This window comes from Dermacentor albipictus, chromosome 6 (assembly GCF_038994185.2).
Source record: "Dermacentor albipictus isolate Rhodes 1998 colony chromosome 6, USDA_Dalb.pri_finalv2, whole genome shotgun sequence".
NCBI classification, from domain to species: Eukaryota; Metazoa; Arthropoda; class Arachnida; order Ixodida; family Ixodidae; genus Dermacentor; species Dermacentor albipictus.
The window spans coordinates 115235589-115255740 of record NC_091826.1 but is presented as its reverse complement, the minus strand read 5'-3'; the positions used below and the strand labels follow the sequence as shown (position 1 = coordinate 115255740).

The following is a 20152-nucleotide window of genomic DNA, read 5'->3' as shown; positions in this document are numbered from 1 at the left end:
GAACTACCTTATCGAACTTTCTGCCATTCCATCTTCGCAATACCGCGTATACGCAATTGCTGTAGCCAAAGAAGGGGGCGTTGTGCATAGGTGAATCTGAATTATATCGATATGTTAGTAAAAATGATATAGCGTACTTGATCCGCCAGCCTTTCAGCGAAAAAAAAAAGACAGGACTTCAATTATGGTGGTAACATGATAGTTTCAACATTCGCTTTGTTGAAAAAAAGGTCTGATCGAAAATTGTTTACATATGGTATCCATTTAATAGGCAAGTTAGCTTATTCTCAAATGATGAAATACAGAAAGTTACATCTATATTTCGCACCAGCATGATTGACCATGTTTTATTTTATTCCATCTGCTCGCTTTTATCGGTTCATTCAGTTGGCCGGTTCGTTTGCCTCTATACATGGTCCATACCCACTGTGGGGAGTTGACCAAGAATCCGACGAGTAGTAGAGACCAAGTCGGAAAATAAACGCGAATTAGAAGTTTTAGTAAGATCACAACCAAAGTACAAAAAGATATCGTTTAAACATTCAGAGAGGGAATCATGCTGATTGAAACAGAAATTTCTCAACGGCCTCAACGTTCGCCTTTTAACGTCATCATCAACATCGCCATCGCCGTCGGCACTGCCTCAGCCGCGGCTCGCCAGGCCAGGCCGGCCTGCAGAGCCTCGCGCGCGCTTGAAGTCGAGCGGCCCGTGGCCCTGTAAGGTGTGGCCGCGCGAGGTCTGGGCTGGGCGCAGGTGAGCCGGCGCGGCAGAGGGGCCGTCGTCGTCAAGGCCGGGTGTCGTCGCTGTGCATCGTCAGCAGCCTTCGCCGCCGGCCCTGCGTTCTCTCAGTGGACCCCACCTCTTTCTACACGTCAGCAGCCGCGTCACGTGGGCTAGCACTCTGGCAGAAAATTGTGCGCGGTCGCAGACTCAGTGCCCAAGATGGCTGCTGCTGCTGCTGCTGCTTCTCGGGCGGCCTCCCCGACATCACCAGAGAAACATGAAGCCAACGGTGAGAGCTGTCAGCCTAGCTTAACGCCTTGGACTCGCGATGAGCTCCTCTGGAGCGGGCACGCATTGGGGGACCAGTGAATTTTGCATTTTTTGGGGGGGTAAACGCGCTAGTATGCTCCGGAACGCTCCGTGCTCGGTGTTTTGTATCGTCTCGCCCAGTGTACTTTGTGTTATGTCACGATTTGAAACTGTTCCTTTGCAAAACAGCGCCCAATGCTCCGGGGTAAAAGATTGAGACAAACGTACGCAGTGCTGCCCACAGCTTGCGCGAATAAAGCAGGCTGGCATCACTCAAAGCGTTACAACATTGCGATGTTGTTTGCCAACTATTAGAAAAGGATCCCACGCCAAGGATCAACGATGGCGGAAAAATTTATCGCACGCGCGCAAAAAACTTTATTTCGAAGAAAATCGCGCGTAAACTTACCCTTGGTTGCTACAAGCGTTTCCGGATGATTTGCTGCTACCTCCGTTTGCCCATCTCACGCGAGACGCATCTGCTTCTCGCTGTAACATTTTATAGATTATGTTTACATGAGCCATATCAAATCCAATTAAGTTGGCTTGTCGGTCCGTAAATTGATCTTTGGGATCGTGTAAAGGTAGCGGATTAGGCAGGGCGAGCGTCTATCGAGTTCTTTTAAACTATCTGCAATGCGTCGGTTTGCAGATGCAATGCGTCGGTTTGCAGAAAGATTTGCTTTGCTGACTTCACAAGGATTTCGCGTATCTGGGATCTATATCTCGTAACCAGGTCCAGAAAAACGCGATGGATTAGGCGGCTGGTAGCTGTCTCAGGGACATGAAGGTGGTACCACGTGATACCTCTCTTCGCCGAAAACACTTCGCAATAATTACCATCTAAGGATATTAACATGCTTATATGTTTTTTTTCCGGTGATCACTTTTCCCCCGGCTCACTAATGTTAAATGTTATCGATCGGCGCAAGACGCGCCTGCATGTAGCAGAACATACTCAGTTCTTGTAGCCGATTATAGCTGTTGTCTGTGTTGCAACCCTAATCTATTCTAATCAGATTTTGTGCGCGACGCGCATAGTGTTTTACACGCTTGAACTCGTGCGAGTGCCATGAATTATGCTGCAACGTTTGATGAGGCAAGTATAAAGAGCCAACGCGTCTCAGGTACAGTTTACAGATCATATTCTCGAGGATCGCCTACTTTGCATGCCGCTATTGTTGTCCTTGACTGTTATTTGCTCTTGGGGGGGGGGGGGCGCAAGCTCCCCCAATCAAGAGGTAAACATTGTTACTCACAGTTTTGGCACTGTGTCGTTCTTCACCGTCACTAAAACGTGTCAGTGTTATAAAAAAGGAGTGTAAATCCGCATACATACGGCGCTAAACAGTGCGCAATATTTTATTACTACCGCCATCTACCGAGTATGCGCTAACTTACACACGCGCGTCGGACATCTCGGATGTTCCCGCACGCCCCACACTCCCGCCGCGCGCGTCGAGTTTGGGTGCGCGATATTAGAGCGAAGATGTCTGTGGCTAGGGTCCCGGGATTCTTTCGTGGTGTAACATGGGCAGAAAACAATCATCATCTATCGCTCACACCCCCAAATGTAATGGCTCATATCCCCGTAAAGTAGAGGCTACAAGCACTAAGCAAAGTGAAGCGAACAGGACATATATTTGAACTGACACGCACAACATAGAGAACAGCATGCGCACCAATAAAGAACAAGCTCAAAACAACCATCCTAGCCACATAATTGATGATAAGGCGCTCCTGATAACAATTCGAGGCACGTAGCACGCCCCGCATACGTGTCCCGGTAAAGATTACTATTGCGCAAACTTTTGTAGCCAGGAAGGAAGAGCGAGACAGCCAGGCGGAGGAGTCACATACACACAAGTCGTGGCTCAATTAGGTGTTGATAATAAAGGTCATCAACACCTGGTTGACGACCTTTAGAGGTCATCAACACCAGCACCAATCAGAGGCGTCGTGCCTTTCACAGAATTCCGCCCTTGGTGTCCAACCTTTGAAACCGCCTCCGAAGCAATGACGAGGCAACCTGGAAACAGGGGTTCACGCTGTTTCCGCGAAAGTCTTGGACACTGGTTCCTTGCCCTCCGTGATGGTCAGTTTGTCAGGGTTATGAGACTGGCTTTCATCGTCATTACCGCTTCCACATAGGGCGACCGTTCCTGTCACCTCGAAAAGCGCTTCATAATTTGCCCGACACAGTCGGTTTCGGGCCCCGTCGCCGTCTTAGGCGGGCGCTGAAGGAGCTGCCTCGTAAGGAGCGCCCAAAGAAAGCGCGCTGCCGATTTGGGGTGCTACACTCTCACTTCGCTCAGCTTGCGCTTCCTTCATAATGTCATCTTTAGTAAAGCGGCACTGTTTAAAATTCCGCAAGAGCATTACTTAGTACAACAGATGGTGTTACGCGCCCGAAATTCCTAGTGTCCGTGCATATGCTTCCAAAGGCAGCCGAGTTGCGCCTTGCTTTTCCCTTCCCCGCTTTCGCCGCTGCTCGGCGAGGGTCATCACGTGGTCTAATAGGACGTCAAAGTATCCGCTGCGGTGCGAAGAATCCAACTTCAAGAATTCCACGCCGACATATTCTTTCCGACATTGCCATCAACATCGGAATCCACCGCTTCCTTAACACTAACGACCTGACGTGAATTAATGATATGACATGAAAGAGATGTCGAGAGATGAATGCCACACATGACATGAACATGAATTACATGAGGTGAATGACATGTATGCATGAGATGAGCGACAGCATGTCAGGATGTGACATGCATAAGATGACATATACTCCCATCTCATGACACGCATGACACGCATGCATGAAACGAATGGCATGTCATTACATTGCATAAATGTAGTGAAATGTATGCATGAAAGATTACGTCATGACATGACTGACATAACTTGTATACGACAAGAATGAATTGCTGTCGCGATATGAATGACATGCATGACCACAAGCGCGTACCTAGCGTAAGGCTTAAGCTGATGCATAAAATTACGTAATAGTATGATTAAAAAAGTAAACGTCTATAGACCTTTTTCCCCAGCACTCCCATTGGCACTGCCATATTTGATCCCGTGGTCACTCTACGTCCGTTGGTTGCCGCAGCTGCCTCCATTGCCTCCAGGTTCACAGTGGATGGGCATGACGCTCAGTGCGGCTTAGTAAACCGCTGTTTTGGTGAACGACAAGAAGCTTCGGCCGCAACCTTAGAGGACCTGTGAGCACTCCCGAGCTCGTTACGCGTTTGTCGAAGCATTGCGAGCAGCGAATACGGTGCTATTACTAGAATCTGTCCAAACTTTTTATTTCTCAATCAAATCAGGATCATAGTATCTGTTCCTATGCATTTTCTTATTTAGCAAATCATTTGAAGCAGCGGCTTTTTATGTTTCTTCGTCAGTGACGTTCTTCAATGCGGTCGCTATCTGCTAGTTTATTTTCTGCCGAATCACTCGTGGGTGTGATCAGTTTCGGTAGATTTGTTCTTGCCGCGCACAATTGAGGCTTGGAACGCAAAATTCTGTGCTTCGCAGTAGCTCGCAGCAAAGACGTATTATCGCTAGTCATTCGCTTTCCCTTCGGATCGCCACGAGACGTTCGGCTTCAAACATTCATGTGCTGTCGGGGTAGTCGTCCCCCACGCTTCAGCGCATTGTTTCCATTCATCAATTCATGATAGGTGAGTGGTATACAAGGCGCAAGTGTGATTGTGTGTTGGGTTGGATGCGTGCAGATAACGTGCGAGGAACTTACTATGCCAGGAATTGACACTTCTCCTTCGTCAATGTCTTACGAGCTGTACTCTCTCATGCCGGCGTTCCGGAATTGAACTCCTTTCTATTGAGGTTAGCGATACAAGGTTAAAATTTTCACGATACAATTTTTTTTTATCCTCCAGGAAAGCCGTGCATCGCGAAGGGCCGGCAACGCAGGCAATTCTTGGTTAGCCGCAGTCCGTAAACATGGTCACACGGATTCACTCCGTTCTTCTATATCCCAGTCACTATTATTGTAGCCAACTACTGCACTGGCCTTCTCTCTTCTGCTGTAAATTTTGCAGCACGAATGAAGCACAGTGCGTCAGCAACCACCCATTTATATTTCCGACAACTGATCGCATAGCAGCAGGGCAGAAGCGGTAATAGTTTCCGATTTGGGTGCTTTTGCGCGCTTTTGCCTGAATGATCACACCGCCGGAAGCACCATCTCGTTTCTCTAGAGCGTTATCCGCAAAAGGGATCTCTGCGCGTCTTCCACCATGGTAAATTTGTCTCTGCGCGCGCGAAGCGTGGCGTTACCGCATAGCTTTGGAACATCGTGGTGGACCTTTGGGCAATTCTGCCCCCTTTGGAAGCCCATAGTTTGACGCGGGAAATTCCTACGCTGCGCAGCGGTTGTCATGGAAGAGAAAAAGCGGGCGGCGGCCAAGGTGATCACCACGCTGTTCCCGCGCATCCCCAAGGTCACCATGTTGCTGCTCGATTTCTTCATCAAGCGAGAGAACAACCTGTTGCTAACCCAGGAGCCGCTGTCGCACTTCTGCCAGGAAGAAGTCATGTTGGCCGGGCAAGACATACTGGACAAGCTCCAGCGGCAAGTCATCACTTACCAAGACGTCCGGGACACGGCCGAAAATCTCATAGGTGAGAATCCGCTTATACGATTTAAAAGGGACCTTTAGTTCGGGGACAACTCCATTGCCGGCAATTCAAATGCAGGAAAGCTTTTATGAAACTTCTGGACCAATTAGAATGAAATTTGTTGCATTTTAAAGATAAACGTTATTCTAGTGACCGCAGAAAACTTTGATGTGTGACCTGAATTTTTTTTAAGAAATCGCCATAAATTTTCAAGTTTAGAAAATGTAGAAGCACGAAGCTTACGAAATTGTAACGCTACGGTAAAAACAAATATCGCTGTTTTGTACACTGCCACTATTGCGCAACTAAATCAGACATATTTGATATATTAATATACAGCTTACATAAAATTATTGCAAAGCCTACGAGGGTTTCTCAAAGGTCCTTCTCGCAAATCAGTCGTATACGTCAGAGGTTTGTAATACTTGTCCGATTTTGATGCATTATTATGTGAAGTTTACCAAATTATGATATAAATTTTCATTCCTGAGGTATAAATGTAGGGTTTGTATTTGAGTTTACTATTTTCCAATTTCTTGACACTTTTTGTAAAAAGATTGGTGGCTTAGATAAAAAATGCGACTAATCAGTGCCTAGATTTCAAGTTTTGAAACTGCAACAAACTTTTTTTAACAAATTATCGGTCTCTATTTCTGCACACATATATATACAGAAAATCGAAGCGAAGCTGAAGGCTAGTGGGCCTGACGGGTTTTCACGACGAGGAAAATATGCAGATCTGTCAAACAGAAAAATGTTAGCAAAAAACATTTGGCACACAGTGGCTATAGACGCACTCAATACAAATGTAAGGGGGCAGCAGAAAAATATTCACAAAAACATGAAGAAACATGTCGACATCTGGACCAATTACGTTATCATTCACTCCACTGTTTGTCAAGAAAAACATGTCTCCATTCCCGTGTTCTTAGGTGAGAGTCCCTAAACTTTTGAAACCCTCGTAAGCATTGTAATGATTTCGCGCGAACTGTAAATTGATATCGAATTTTGGGACTTTGGATAATCTAACATGCGCACTTTAGAAAACAGCAAAAGCTGATTCACGTCCAGTCTAGCGTAACCACAAGCTCCGTGCTTTACATGTTATTCGAAACTTGCAGATTTTCTGAGCGTTCGGTAAGAAATTCTATCCGAAATATACAATTCTCCTATTCATATTGCGCCACTCCTTTCCGCAACACCATTATCTCTTTACTTTCTGGCGTTTGCTTGCACAACGCCCTAATATCTCTGTTCGGAAAGAAATTATCCCCCCCCCCCTAGTGAACACTATGAGCACAAAACAGAGGCGTGTGTTTGTGCATACAAGATTGATGAATTAAGTTGTACGTGATGATAATTAATTTGGAAAAAAATTGTTCGCACGGATCTAATCTCTTTACTGGATTTATTCTGCGCGTGGTTAGTTTTGTCTTTTTTTCAGTTTTGGCAATAGCCCTCCAGTTATGTGTCGTTAACAGTGCATCAGTTTTTGTACTCTATACATTCCGTGTCTACAATGTATGGTAGAAGTGTTCTTCATTTAAGACGCTTAAAGCATGGATTCCACTTACATGACATTTCGCAGTGTGTCCTGTTATCGCAGTTTTTTATTGCAGTGTAAGTGGTGTACAATCGCAGCACATTTTTTTTAATTTTGCATTTTCCATGCTACATCACAAATGAATATTAAGCCTATGTAGCGATTTATTGCGTTAACTATACAAGTGACCATGTTTATAGTCGAAAAACATATGGAGCCGTTTACGGCCATGTGTACGCAAAGTTCAAAGTATGTGCAATTATCACGATCTTAGAAAATAAATTCCGAATCCCAGCGCTCCCGAGCCTTATGAGTGCGTTTTACAATCGGCGCCAAATTTAGTCAACTGCCGTGGCGTAATTACAAAGGCCACCAAAGCCAAGCTCAACGGCCTTTCAGAGAACGCGATCCCATAATTTTGTGCCAAGTTGAACGCAGCCTAATCAAATACTGCGTTTGTAAAAAAAAATTACTAGAAGCGAAGGCTCGAAAGTGCAACGCTGCCGTTTTTACCTACGTGCATTTATTTATTTATTTAGAACCCACATCGCCCATTCAGGCCGGAATGGGGGGGGGGGGTGTAAAGAAGAAAAACAAGTAAAAAAATTGTATGTTTACATAAATTCGTGTAAATGAATAGCATTGATTATTCTACGTGGGTACAAAAGCACACATACATCCGAGTTGTACACACCCACGTCGGACACAGGCAGGTTGCAGATGTCACTTGTCAAAAAAAATAAGAAGCAAAAAACAGCAAGCACAATGATAACAGAGTCATAACGAAAAGGCAAATAACAAAGCGAAGAAATAAATAAATTGGAACAAAAACGCGGCAATAAAGATGCAGTACAACAAGGTGAAAAAGTAACACTAAAAGAAAAGAATAGCATCTACAACTCGCATTCTGCATAGGTCATTGTGATTGTTAGACATGCCCGCGATATTTATCCAGCCCTAGTGATAAGAAGATTATGTCGTTTTCACTGTAGAAAAGAACTTGTTAGGACAAGAGCGCTGTAACGTAAAACTATTCCAAACTTTTCTATTCCAGTTCTGCAATCAGCCCTCCGCGATTGGTCAAAAACTTTTTTGGACCACCCCCATTTCACCTGTCTCTCACGCGACGTCTCGAAAAGCGCGTGCTCCCCATCTGATGTGATGTCTACACACTGATTATGCATGATTTAACCGAACTAAAGAAAAATAGTTATTTCTGATTCGACGCCTTTTCGCCATAAGCCCTCGGCTACTGGTGCAAAGTTTTCGGGCGGCAGTCACTTCACCTGTCTGTCACGTGACGTCACAAAACCGCAAAAACGCACCGCGTCAAAATGACGTGTACGCGTTAAAAATGCATTAATATGCCGAACAAAACTGAATTTTCTTCTGATTAGCTGCCCCGTTCTGAAAGGAATAGAAGATGGCTGCCGCCGATCGCTCAGGTACTGGCTACTCGTACCTGCCGGAGAGCGTGGCTTTATTTGTGTATAATAAAGCTTTTGTAACCTTTTATGTAACCTTTTCGAGCACTTTCGGCACGTTTAGGACATCGTTCTGCCAACTCTTCTTTGCTGAGGATCTGGTTTAGCGTCATTCTTAACCTTCCGTTGCATGCCGCCGTGATTTTCGACCAGCCACCGCAAGCTCAGTAAGGGAAAGCGGACTAATCGCAGACGCCGGTACCACCCTCTTCATCCGGTTATCGATTTTCAGTGCAGTGCATCGGCCCCATCGAAACCCTCTCCGCCTGAGCGTGCTCCTCGCCTCTTGTCAGCCAATTAGATACGACAAGCCGCTCAGTGTAGGCAAAGTTATTCGTTTTTCAAGCAAACAAAAGTGACCTACGAACGAGGAGAGCATTTTAATGGTCTGTTCAGACAACCCTGCGGGTGACCGCCCGATGCTTGCGTCGGTGGTTACGCAAGTTTGACGTCAAGAGATTGGAATAAAAACATATTGGAATAGTTTTACGTTATAGGGCCCCAAGAAACTTCTACAACTGACGAAGGAAGTCGGTTCCACTGAGTGATGGTTCTTGGGAAAAGAGCTGCTAAATGCTGATGAATTAGGTTTGTATTCTCTTATCTTGTGTCCATGATCTTTGTGTGCTGATGTGTAGTGAGGCTGGTTTATGTATACGTCACGGGGCATTTGAGTATAAAAATGATACTCGCTGTGTGCAAGCTTCAGTCGAAACGACACTCTTCGGTGCTGCAGCCGTTCCCATTTTGCCATCGCCTTAGATTTCATTGCACTAAACTGCCTGTCATACATCGGTATATCAAGCACATATCTTGCCGCCAGGTACTGAACTTTTCCTACACTTTTTTGTTAGTTATTGACCCCATAGCAGCTGCGTCCCCTCGCAATCGCTGTCGTCCGAGCGCTGAACTCGAGCTCTGCAGCAGCACCGAATGCAGCCATTTTGCGAAGCAACACAATGTTGTGCATACCGAGTGGGTACCGATTTTTCTTGAAGAACGACGTTACTCGATCTATTTCCGCCCGAATCCGCGCCTCGGTTGCAGAGCAAGTGAGAACGATCCGGCGCGGAGCGAGTTGATTCGAAAGGACCAGCGGAAAGCGCGAACCCGCTCCAGACCGACCAGTGGAATTCGGATTCGTTGCCACGCAGCAAGAAATATTGCTCCGAATCGACCAGTGAAACATGACGTAAGAGAGAAACACGAATGTGGAGCCCGGTGGCCGCATGACTTGTTTCACAGCCTTCGCACGCACCGTTGTGCCATGCGTTTCGAAGCCACGCGCAGGCTTCGCGGCGGCACCGCTAGATGGAGCCGGGTGTTCAAGAAAAGCGCGAAATGGGAATCCCGCTGCAGTACACGCTTCATAATTAACTCGTTTTGATGGTGGCAGTACATTGTGCCTCTAATTGTGTACCGATTCAATGCTAGGTGCATTACCATCGGCAATCATCGAGAGGTGGGTTCCGCCATAGCTTAATTATATTGTAAACTTTGCTGGCGAACACCATTCGGCGGCACGATTGCGTATCAACATATTGTCCGGCCTATTCGCAAAGAGGTCTTTGTGGCTGTCACTTCGACTTAACACGCGTGGTAACGGAGAACTACCCGGAGTATTAAACTCCGGGGTTTTACGAGCGAGTCTCTTCGTTTGATTTGTGAGGCACGCCTTACTGACAAACTCTGCATTTATTTTTATTACTTGGGTTGTTTAGGCTCACACATTGCACAATACACGAGCTTTTCTGACGATCGCATTGACAGTAATTTTCTGCATTTAAAGAAAATAAATACAAAGAATGGACGCACATAGACAGTTCTTCACACCACTGGAGCACCTCTGGACATGAACGCTTACAATATCGTGTTCATGCAGTGCCTACGCATATGTTTATGCATGCTTTGTCAGCATGTGTGCAATAGAAAATGGGTAGCGTGGAACCTGTTAACAGAATATGGACTTTTTAGAAACCTGTCTGGCTGTGTACGAAAAGCGAGTGGCAATAGCCTGCTGAATGACGTACTTCAACTATCTGTCTGTGATGCCGCGGTTTTAACAGACTGTGCTATTGGACAGACAGTTGTGATTATTCGCACAGAGTGGTAACACTGCTATTCAAACGAAAGGGGCCTTCAGCGTAGTCACATGTGGCAGCTATTGCGGCTCAAAAGTTGTTCAGATCCGCGAGAATATATGTGAAATTCATGCTGTCATACCAACGTTCTCAAAACTGCACGTTAATTTCATAATACAAAGTGCTGCATTCATTTTGCTACCCCAGTAATCAATATTTGTGTGCTATAGAGAATTTCGCTGTTTATAAACATACCCATGGTCGGCTTCCGGTTTTGCCGCCCTGACGCAGCTCCCTGAATTTAGCGGGTCCGTTACGCAATGGCGAGTAGCAGGAGTGCGTTAAAACAGGTGGTCGCAGATTCTCTACACTTTTTCCCTGAGCATAACAGCAATTTCACCGGTCAGGTTTGCTCTAAGTAATAGGTAAAATGAGAAGTATCAGTATTGAGGCATTATGAGGCTTTCTATTACCTGAACATGCAAAAAGAGACTTTCCGTACATTGAAACAGCATAAAAACACGCTTTTTGTTCCTGTGTAGTTGACTGTGAAGGCACGTAACCGGATGTTTTTGGCACCGCGTGCTCAATGCTGTTATTGCGCGTATGAAATTGCTTTATCATGAGCAGCTAGAGAATATTCCGGTAATATAACATGGCTCTCTTTAAGGGGTGTTCACACGAGAGGTGTTTTCGTGGGGCTTATCGGTGGCGTCGAACGTCGCAAAAAATTCCCCGTAGACATCATCCGCTCACAGAGGCGAGCGTACCGGGGAACATCAGTGTTAACAGACTACTCCGGAGCTCCCAATTTTCGAGGCACCTCTTCATTTCATGAAATTCACCTTCTCGTGCGCTTCAGATGTAGTGTTTCAAAGGCCCGGGGAATTGTCAGACCAGGGAAAAAATGAATAAAGTAGCATAGTGGCCTAATTTGGTTATCGCATACAATGGCACACATGCAACGCACCTTCGAAAACTCGACAGGGCCGTGAACCCAAGCAACGAGGCGATTGCGATGTGGTTTCCGCCCTCTGGAGAAGCACTTCGGTCAAGGTTCCCAGGCACATTCACGATATTCCGTTTCCTCCCTTGCCAAGCGGGATCGCTTGTTCCGTCCGAATAAAAGGACCCCTCTTGCCGGGGATACGCAGCGGTGGCGCACCTACACGCAAAGCTGTGACGTTGTTGTCACGTGGCGCACACTCCCCGCGGCGACAGCCGGGATTTCTCCCCCGTGTGAATACTCCTTTAGCGTATTGCTCGGTTGTGGTTCACTCAAGCCATCTTCGGTACCAATGCGCGCGTGAATCAATGTGAACGTTTCGCCCAGCTAGGGCTGCACAACTTGGTGTTCAAGAAGGCCCCGGACATCGCCAAGGAGCTGGGCGACAACATCCGCAAGTTGATCGTCATCATCGGTGAGCTGGCCACGTCACTGGAGAAGGTATCCGACGTTCCGCCCACCGACTGGATGGGCGTTGGCGACACGGTCGTCGCCAAAACGGAGAAGCTCAACATGGCCGAAATCGCGCCCTTCTGGAGCTACATACCCAAGATGAAGGACTTTGAGTGCGTGAAGCTTCTCGGTGCTGGTGGATTCGGGTCAGTAATCAATCAATCGATCTCTATTTACTTTAATCTTTACAGAGGTACCTTCCGATGATGCTAAAGATCCAGTGCTTTTTCTCAATCACATAGCGAGAGGACAATATTAGTTAAACGCCAGATGTCGTTTCAACATTAAGAAGGACATTTTCGGTGATGCTAATCACGCAATACTTCTTACTGTTTCCGACAGGCAGGGAATGCCTTAGTTTTTTTTTTCTTTTTAGAGAAACCTCGCAGGCCTACGAAGAGGCAAAGAGTGATGGGGGCATATGGCACAGTTTATCACAAGATACAGTCGGTAAAAATATAGCGATGCATAAAGGGATTCAAATATGGGCACAAAATGATGAAATTTGCATATTTACAGAGAGATGTCAAAAAGAAAGAAAAAAATGGGATAACCCGATAAGCATTGCACAAAAACAGCAATAACAGCAAGAAAAGCAAGAAGTATTACATAAACGCAGCAACGGACATTGCGTTGAGACGTTATACACTGCGCGATATTTAAAAAAAGAGAAAAAAACAAGTCCATGGCATAACGATCGACAATGCATTGAATACGCAAACGTAATGAGAATGATAAGTGCCCGTGTACTAACTCAACCCTACACACAGTGTGGAGAAAAATGTTTGACCAAATTACTGCAAAAGTCATCATGATTTCTAAGTGAAGCAATGCTATCCGGAAGGCTGTTCCAGAGATGGATAGTCCGAGGCAGCGATGAAAAGTTAAAGGTTTGTGTCGCTCCATATATGCAGGCATAGCTGAAATTGTGCAAACTGCGCGATGTGAAGACGTGGTGTTTCAAGCATGGTAGGGATAATCCGCCAGAGTCAATTAATTTATGGAATAATGACAGCAATGCAATACAATGGCGAGTATTGTCAACCACTGCAACAACAGTTCGGCTTTGATCTGCGTTATGCTAGACTGGGTGTTGTCATCATCGTAATCATCATCATCATAGCCTGTTTTATGCCTACTACAGGACGAAGCCCTCTCCCTGCGATCTCCAATTACCCGTGTCCTGCGCAAACCGATTCCAACAGGCGCCCGCGAATTTCCTAATTTCATCGCTCAACTTAGTCTTTTGTCGTCCGCGATTGCGTTTTCCTTCTCTTGGTACCCATTCTGTAACACTAATGGTCCAATGGTTATCTGACCGGCGCATTACATGACCTGCCCAGCTCCATTTTTCCCTCTTGATGTAAATCAGAATATTGCCTGTACCCGTTTGCTCTCTGATCCAAAACGCTCTCTTTCTGTCTCTTAACGTTATGCCTAGCAATCTTCGTTCCATCGCTCTTTGCGTGGTCCTTAACTTATTCTCAAGCTTCTTTGTCAGTCTCCAAGTTTCTGCTCCATATGTCAGCACTGGCGATATGCACTGATTGTACACCTTCCTTTTCAATGATAATGGTAAGCTTCCAGTCAGGAGCTTGCAATGTCTGCCGTATGCGATCCAACCCGTTTTTATTCTTCTGTGAATTTCCTTCTCATGATCAGGGTACCCTGTGATTAATTGACCTGGGTGAACGTACTCCTTCATAAACTCTAGAGGCCTACTGGGGATCCTGAACTCTTGTTTCTTTGCCCGGCTATTTATCATTAATTTTGTCTTTCGCATTTTAATCTTCAACCCCAATCTTACACTCTTTCTGCTAAAGTCCTCAATCATTTGTTGCAACTCGTTTGCATTATTGCCGAATAGAACAATGTCATTGGCAAACCGAAGGTTTCTGAGATATTCGCCGCCGACCTTTACTACTAAGCCTTCCCAGTTTAATAGCTTGAATACTACTTCTAAGCACGCAGTGAATAGCATTGGAGAGATTGTGTCTCCCTGTCTGACCACTTTCTTTTTAGGTATCTTCCTGGTTTTCTTGTGTAGAACTGGGCGCTGTAATTGTGAGTAATAAAACGACTTGCCTTATTCTGAATAATTCCCAACGCTTCAATTAGGTATAGCTGATCTGGAGACCAAATGGGAGATGCGTACTCAAGCTGAGGTCGCACGAGCGTTACGTAAACCATCTTACGCAAGGCAGATGTAACACTGCGCAAGTTCCGGCGCAAGAAGCCTAATGATTCGGATGCATTGACAGAGACACACGTAATGTGCTCAGACCATGAAAGGTTAGGTGTAAGGTGCACATTGTGCAGTCGGGTATATACTACTATTGTTAATGTGGTAGATAAACTGCAAATTAACATATTTACAGGTGAAAGGCATTGGTTTACACTTTGACAGGTTTAGTGTCATGAGCCATGTACTACACGACTGGTTCAATATATCTAGGTCTCGATGGAGCGCTATATGATCATCACTGTTGGTTACCGGACGGTAGAATATGCAATCATCGGTGAATATCCGTATGCAAGACGATATGTTGTTACGCAGATCATTTATATAGATTAGAAAGAACAGAGACCCAGGGACGCTCCCTTGTGGCACTCTAGAAGTAACGTTAGATTTGAGAGAATTGAAGACATTAACAGAGATAAATTGCTCACGATTAGATAGAAAGTTACGTAGCCATGACAATGTACAGAAGTGCAATTTTAACGCAGATAATTTCGATATGAGGCGACAATGTGCAACGCGATGTGAAGTAGTCGTGATGTGAAATAGCGTGTGAAATAGTCGGCGCAGACAATTATCCAGCGGTGCCCCTTAGATGACTTTGGAAAAGGGCCTAACAGATCAATTCCAATTAGCCGAAAGGGTGAGCTGGAAGGCGGCATAGGTTGAAGGAGACCAGGTAGGGCAGTAGTTGGGCGTTTCCGACGTTGGCACTGTATGCAGCTGGCGACATATAACTCAACCAAATGTCGCATCCGGGGCCAGTAAAAGCGCTCTTGAATGCGATAAAGGGTGCGCACAGTGCCTAAGTGACCGGAGGTAAGGTCATCGTGCATAGCCTGAAGGATTGCTGGCCGGAGACGCTCCGGCATCACTAGAAGGAAGCGTGCACCCGTGCTTGAGTAGTTCCTTTTGTACAGAAGCCCGTCACGTAGACAGTAGCTGCTTGTCGCACTTGAATGGGCAGAATTGAAGAGTTGCTCCAATTTGGTGTTTGTCCATTGTTCTGCTTTGACCGCATCGATATCTGGGAAAGCGGATGTCACAGAAGCGACGAGATGAACAAAATCGTCTGCGTCGCCGTCCGCCGTGGTAAGCGGCATACGGGAAAGGCAGTCTGCGTCAGCGTGTTTTCGGCCACTCTTGTAGGAAACAGTGAAGTTATATTCCTGCAACCTCAAAGCCCAGCGCGCAAGGTGACCACAATGGTTGCGAAGGTTCACGAGCCAACACAGGGAATGGTGGTCTGTGACGACTAGGAATGGGCGTCCGTACAAGTACGAGCGAAATCGCTGAACTGCAAAGGTTACAGCGAGGAATTCTTGCTCTGTCACCGTGTAATTTCGTTCAAGTTTGCTTAATGAGCGGCTTGCACAAGCAATCACGTGCTGATGGTCGTCATAACGTTGGACCAAGACGGCACCCAGACCGACGCCACTAGCATCTGTGTGGATTGCTGTCGGCGCAGTATGATTGAAGTGGCGAAGGATAGGTCGGAAAGTCAGCAGGAACTTCAACTGACGAAATGCAGACTCGCACTCGGGTGTCCACTCAAACCGTGCGTCTTTATGTAGCAGATTTGTCAGAGGACAAGCGACGTCAGCAAAACCAGGAATAAATCGGCGAAAGTAAGAGCAAAGACCCTGAAAACTGCGAAGTTGCTTCACTGACTGCGGTGCACTGAATGCCTCAACAGCTGCCGTCCTGAGGGGACCATGCCGGATACCGTCTTCGTCAACAAGATGACCCAGCACAAGCGTTTGACGGTCAGCAAAGTTACACTTCTTAGAGTTCAGAACCAGGCCAGCGTTTTTGATGCAATCGAGGACAATATCCAGGCGCGTATTGTGCTCAGTGAATGTGCGCCCGAATATAACAACGTCGTCAAGATAGCACATACAGATGTTCCATTTTAACCTATGCAGAATGGTGTCCATGAACCTTTCAAAGGTTGCTGGAGCGCTGCACAACCCGAATGGCATCACATTGAATTCGAATAATCGATGCGGGGTTATGAAGGCTGCTTTCTCCTTGTCTGCCGGGTGTATCGGGATTGGTCGATATCCTGAGTGCAGGTCCACTGAAGAAAAGAGGCCGAATGAAGGCAATCAATTGCATCATCAATCCGGGGCAGCGGGTAGACATCCTTCTTAGTCACAGCGTTTAGTCTTCAATAATCGACGCAAAATATCCAGTTGCCGTCTTTCTTTCTGACGAGTATGACCGGAGCTGCCCAAGGACTCGAGGACTCTTGTATTATCCCATTTTCATCATGTCACTCGCTTGTTCCGCGATTATCTTGCGCTCGTTAGGTGGCCCGTGATAAGGCTTTTGCCTGATCGGGCGCGCAGATCCTGTATCGATAGTATGGCGCGTTCGGGACTCAGGAATCGAGAACGCTTTGTCCGGCTGCGCAAAGTCAAACACTGACAGATGTTTAGAAAGCGTATCCACCAAGGCATGGTGCTCCCTTGTGCTGAGCGACTTGTTTATCATAGACAGAAGCTTTTTGTCTGAGACGTGGCGAAAGTTAGCAGGTTCACACGGCGGGTCTGTTAGTACGGCTACGGGCGAAGACGTGTAATCTGTAAAGTAGGCGAGTTTCAAGCCATCTGGAAGCATGACGGGTCCTGCCGAGCAGTTGGCCGCCCGTAAGCCAGCACGCCCTTTGCCAATGGATACCACACAATGAGGGAAAAGAACGTTCTTCTTCACACAATTTAAACGCATTGGCTCTACGGAGGCATCGAAACTGTCTGGAACTTCACCGTGATATATCTTTATATATATATCTTGTGACGTAGCAGTCGTCACTACGTTTATTCCGACTCGAAGATACGGCGAAGCGATCACGCCCACAGCACGGATCACACTCGAGAGCCAGCCCCACAAGCGATGATGAAGAAGAACCCCGTATGAGCCCCACATGATGATGATCATGTACAGATGACAAAGAATAGCTTATATCTCGCTACACTAATGTCCCCTCGCGCGAGAGCGGCCATCCTGGCCGCAATTCAAAGGGGCGGCGAACGCCGCGTGAAAGGCTTCATACGGGACACGTGGACAACCTCAGCAGCGCGGCAGCGGCGGTCACTTGGAACAATAACTGGTACCACGCGATAGTTAACCGGGGAAGTCTGCTGCAAGACTTTGTAGGGGCCGATGAACCGAAGTTGAAACTTGTCACACAAGCCAGGAGTACGAACTGGTGTCCGGAGTAGCACTTCGTCGCCAGGGCGGAAGCACACGACGCGATGAGAGGCGTCGTAATGCTGCTTGCGGTCCTGTTGCTGTGCTTCGGTGTTGATGCGAGCGAGCTGGCGACAACGCAGAATGCGGGACACATATTCTTCACAGGAGGATGGACATTGATTGACAGTTGGCGCGAAGAAAGAGGCGTCAAGACAGGAACTGGGCGAACGACCATAGACAAGGTAGAATGGCGAGTAACCGGTCGTGCGTTGAACCGCGGTATTATACGCAAAAGTCACGAATGGCAAAATTGCGTCCCAGTTTCTGTGATCCGGTTCGATGTACATGGCTAGCATGTCTGACAGCGTGCGATGAAATCGCTCTGTGAGGCCGTTAGTTTGCGGATGGTAACTGGAGGTAGTCTTGTGGGTGGTTCCGGAGGCTCTGAGTACCTCGTCTACTAGTTGCGAGAGGAATGCTTTACCACGGTCGCTCAGGAGGATGCGAGGAGCACCGTGGCGCAGTATTAAGGATTGAAGTATGAATGCAGCAACTTCAGAGGCTGAGGCAGAGCTCACGCAAGTTGTTTCGGCGTAGCGTGTCAAGTGATCAACGGCTGTCACAATCCATCGTTTACCGGTGGGAGTCACAGGAAGAGGACCATACAGGTCAATGCCAACGATTTCAAATGGTTGCGACGGACAAGGAACCGGTTGCAGTTGTCCGCTTGGAGCTGATGTAGGGAGCTTTCGACGCTGACATAGGGCGCAGGAAGCGACATACCTCGCTACACTGGCGGACAATCCAGGCCAGTAGAAGCGACCTTTGATGCGGTCATAGGTTTCCTGGAAACCAAGGTGACCAGCAGTCATGTCGTCGTGAGAAGCCTGCAGGACATGAGCACGTAGAGAGCGTGGCAGGACAGGAACCCAGCGCTGACCGTCAGGGTGATAGACATGACGGTACAGGACGCGGTTGTCAATCTTAAATTGCGTCAGCTGTCGACGAAGGCGGGCGTTAGGTGGGCGCGAAGCTCCTTGAAGGTGGTCTATGATGCGCCGACAGTAAGAGTCCGCCAATTGATGAGATTGAAAGAATCCGTTGTCGTGTTTAGGCATCTCGTCTACAGGGGCCAACAAGAAAGCATGTGAAGAGGGGTCATGCGAAAGCTTGTCACGGATGGTAGTTGGAGGTCCATTGCATGGCGTCGTAGGAAGCGGACAGCGAGAAAGCGCGTCTGCATCCTGGTGTTTTTTTCCGCACTTGTAGGTAATAGTAAAGTCGTATTCCTGTAGACGAAGGATCCACCGACCAAGCCGTCCAGACAAGTTTTTCAGCGTCGAAAGCCAGCACAATGCATGATGGTCTGTAACGATGGTGAAATGGCGGCCGTGAAGATAAGGTCGAAACTTCTGTACAGACCAAACGATAGCTAGGCATTCCTGCTCTGTGATGGTGTAATTCCTTTCGGCGTTTGTCAGAACGCGACTTGCGTATGCGACGACCCTCTCCCCTAAAGCGTCGTCTCGCTGTAGGAGAATGCCACCAATGCCATGACCACTAGCATCCGTATGCAGGAGGGTAGGAGCAGCTTCATCAAAATGGCGTAGTACTGGTTCCGATGTGAGAGCGCGCTTCAGATGGGCGAACGCAGATTCACATTCGGGAGACCACACAAAGGGAACATTAGAACCCAATAATTTGTGCAGAGGTGACGCTATTGAGGCGAAGCCTCGTATGAATCGGCGAAAATAGGAGGCGAGGCCTAGGAAACTGCGCAAATCTTTGGTCTTTTCGGGACGAGGGAAGTGCCGAACTGCCGAAACCTTGTCAGGATCAGGACGAATGCCATCTTTGCTCACAATGTGACCGAGTACCTTAATCGTCTTGCTCGCAAAATGGCATTTCTTGGTGTTTAGCTGAAGTCCAGCGTTGGCAAGGCATGTGAGAACTTCATCCAGACGTTGCAGGTGCTGAGAGAAAGTTGACGAGAAAACAACAATATCATCCAGATAGCACAGGCACGTCTTCCACTTCAGGCCACGAAGAACGGTGTCAATCATGCGCTTGAACGTTGCGGGTGCATTGCAGAGGCCGAATGGCATGACATTAAATTCGTAGAGCCCATCTGGTGTTGAAAACGCTGTTTTCTCTTTATCGTCCTCATGCATAGGTATCTGCCAGTAGCCGGAACGTAGATCGATGCTGGAGAAGTACTCGGCACCTTGCAGGGAATCCAAGGCATCGTCTATTCGCGGCATAGGGTATACATCCTTGCGCGTGATCTTGTTAAGTGCTCGGTAGTCGACACAAAATCGAACAGAGCCGTCTTTCTTCCGAACCAAAACAACGGGGGAAGACCAAGGGCTAGCAGAAGGGCGTATTATATTCCGTTGGAGCATGTCCGCGACGTTCTCGTCAATGACTTTCCTCTCGGCTAGCGATACGCGATATGGTCTACGGCGCACGATGGA

General features: G+C 47.2%; 1 protein-coding gene across 2 annotated transcripts in view; it reads left to right on the top strand.

Annotated features, from left to right (window-relative positions):
* The first annotated feature begins 625 nt into the window (after positions 1-625).
* The window catches only part of LOC135908308 (microtubule-associated serine/threonine-protein kinase 3-like), a 122661-nt gene continuing 103134 nt past the window's right edge, over positions 626-20152 (top strand). Inside the window, exons 1-3 of one of the 2 annotated variants that reach the window (XM_065440062.2) lie at positions 626-1013; positions 5429-5680; positions 12123-12390. In XM_065440062.2, the coding sequence (XP_065296134.1) occupies positions 944-1013; positions 5429-5680; positions 12123-12390 (590 nt within the window). In that variant the 5' untranslated portion in view covers positions 626-943. Of the gene's footprint in view, positions 1014-5428; positions 5681-12118; positions 12391-20152 lie in introns of those variants that run through there. The other variant, XM_065440063.1, reaches the window with a different exon arrangement.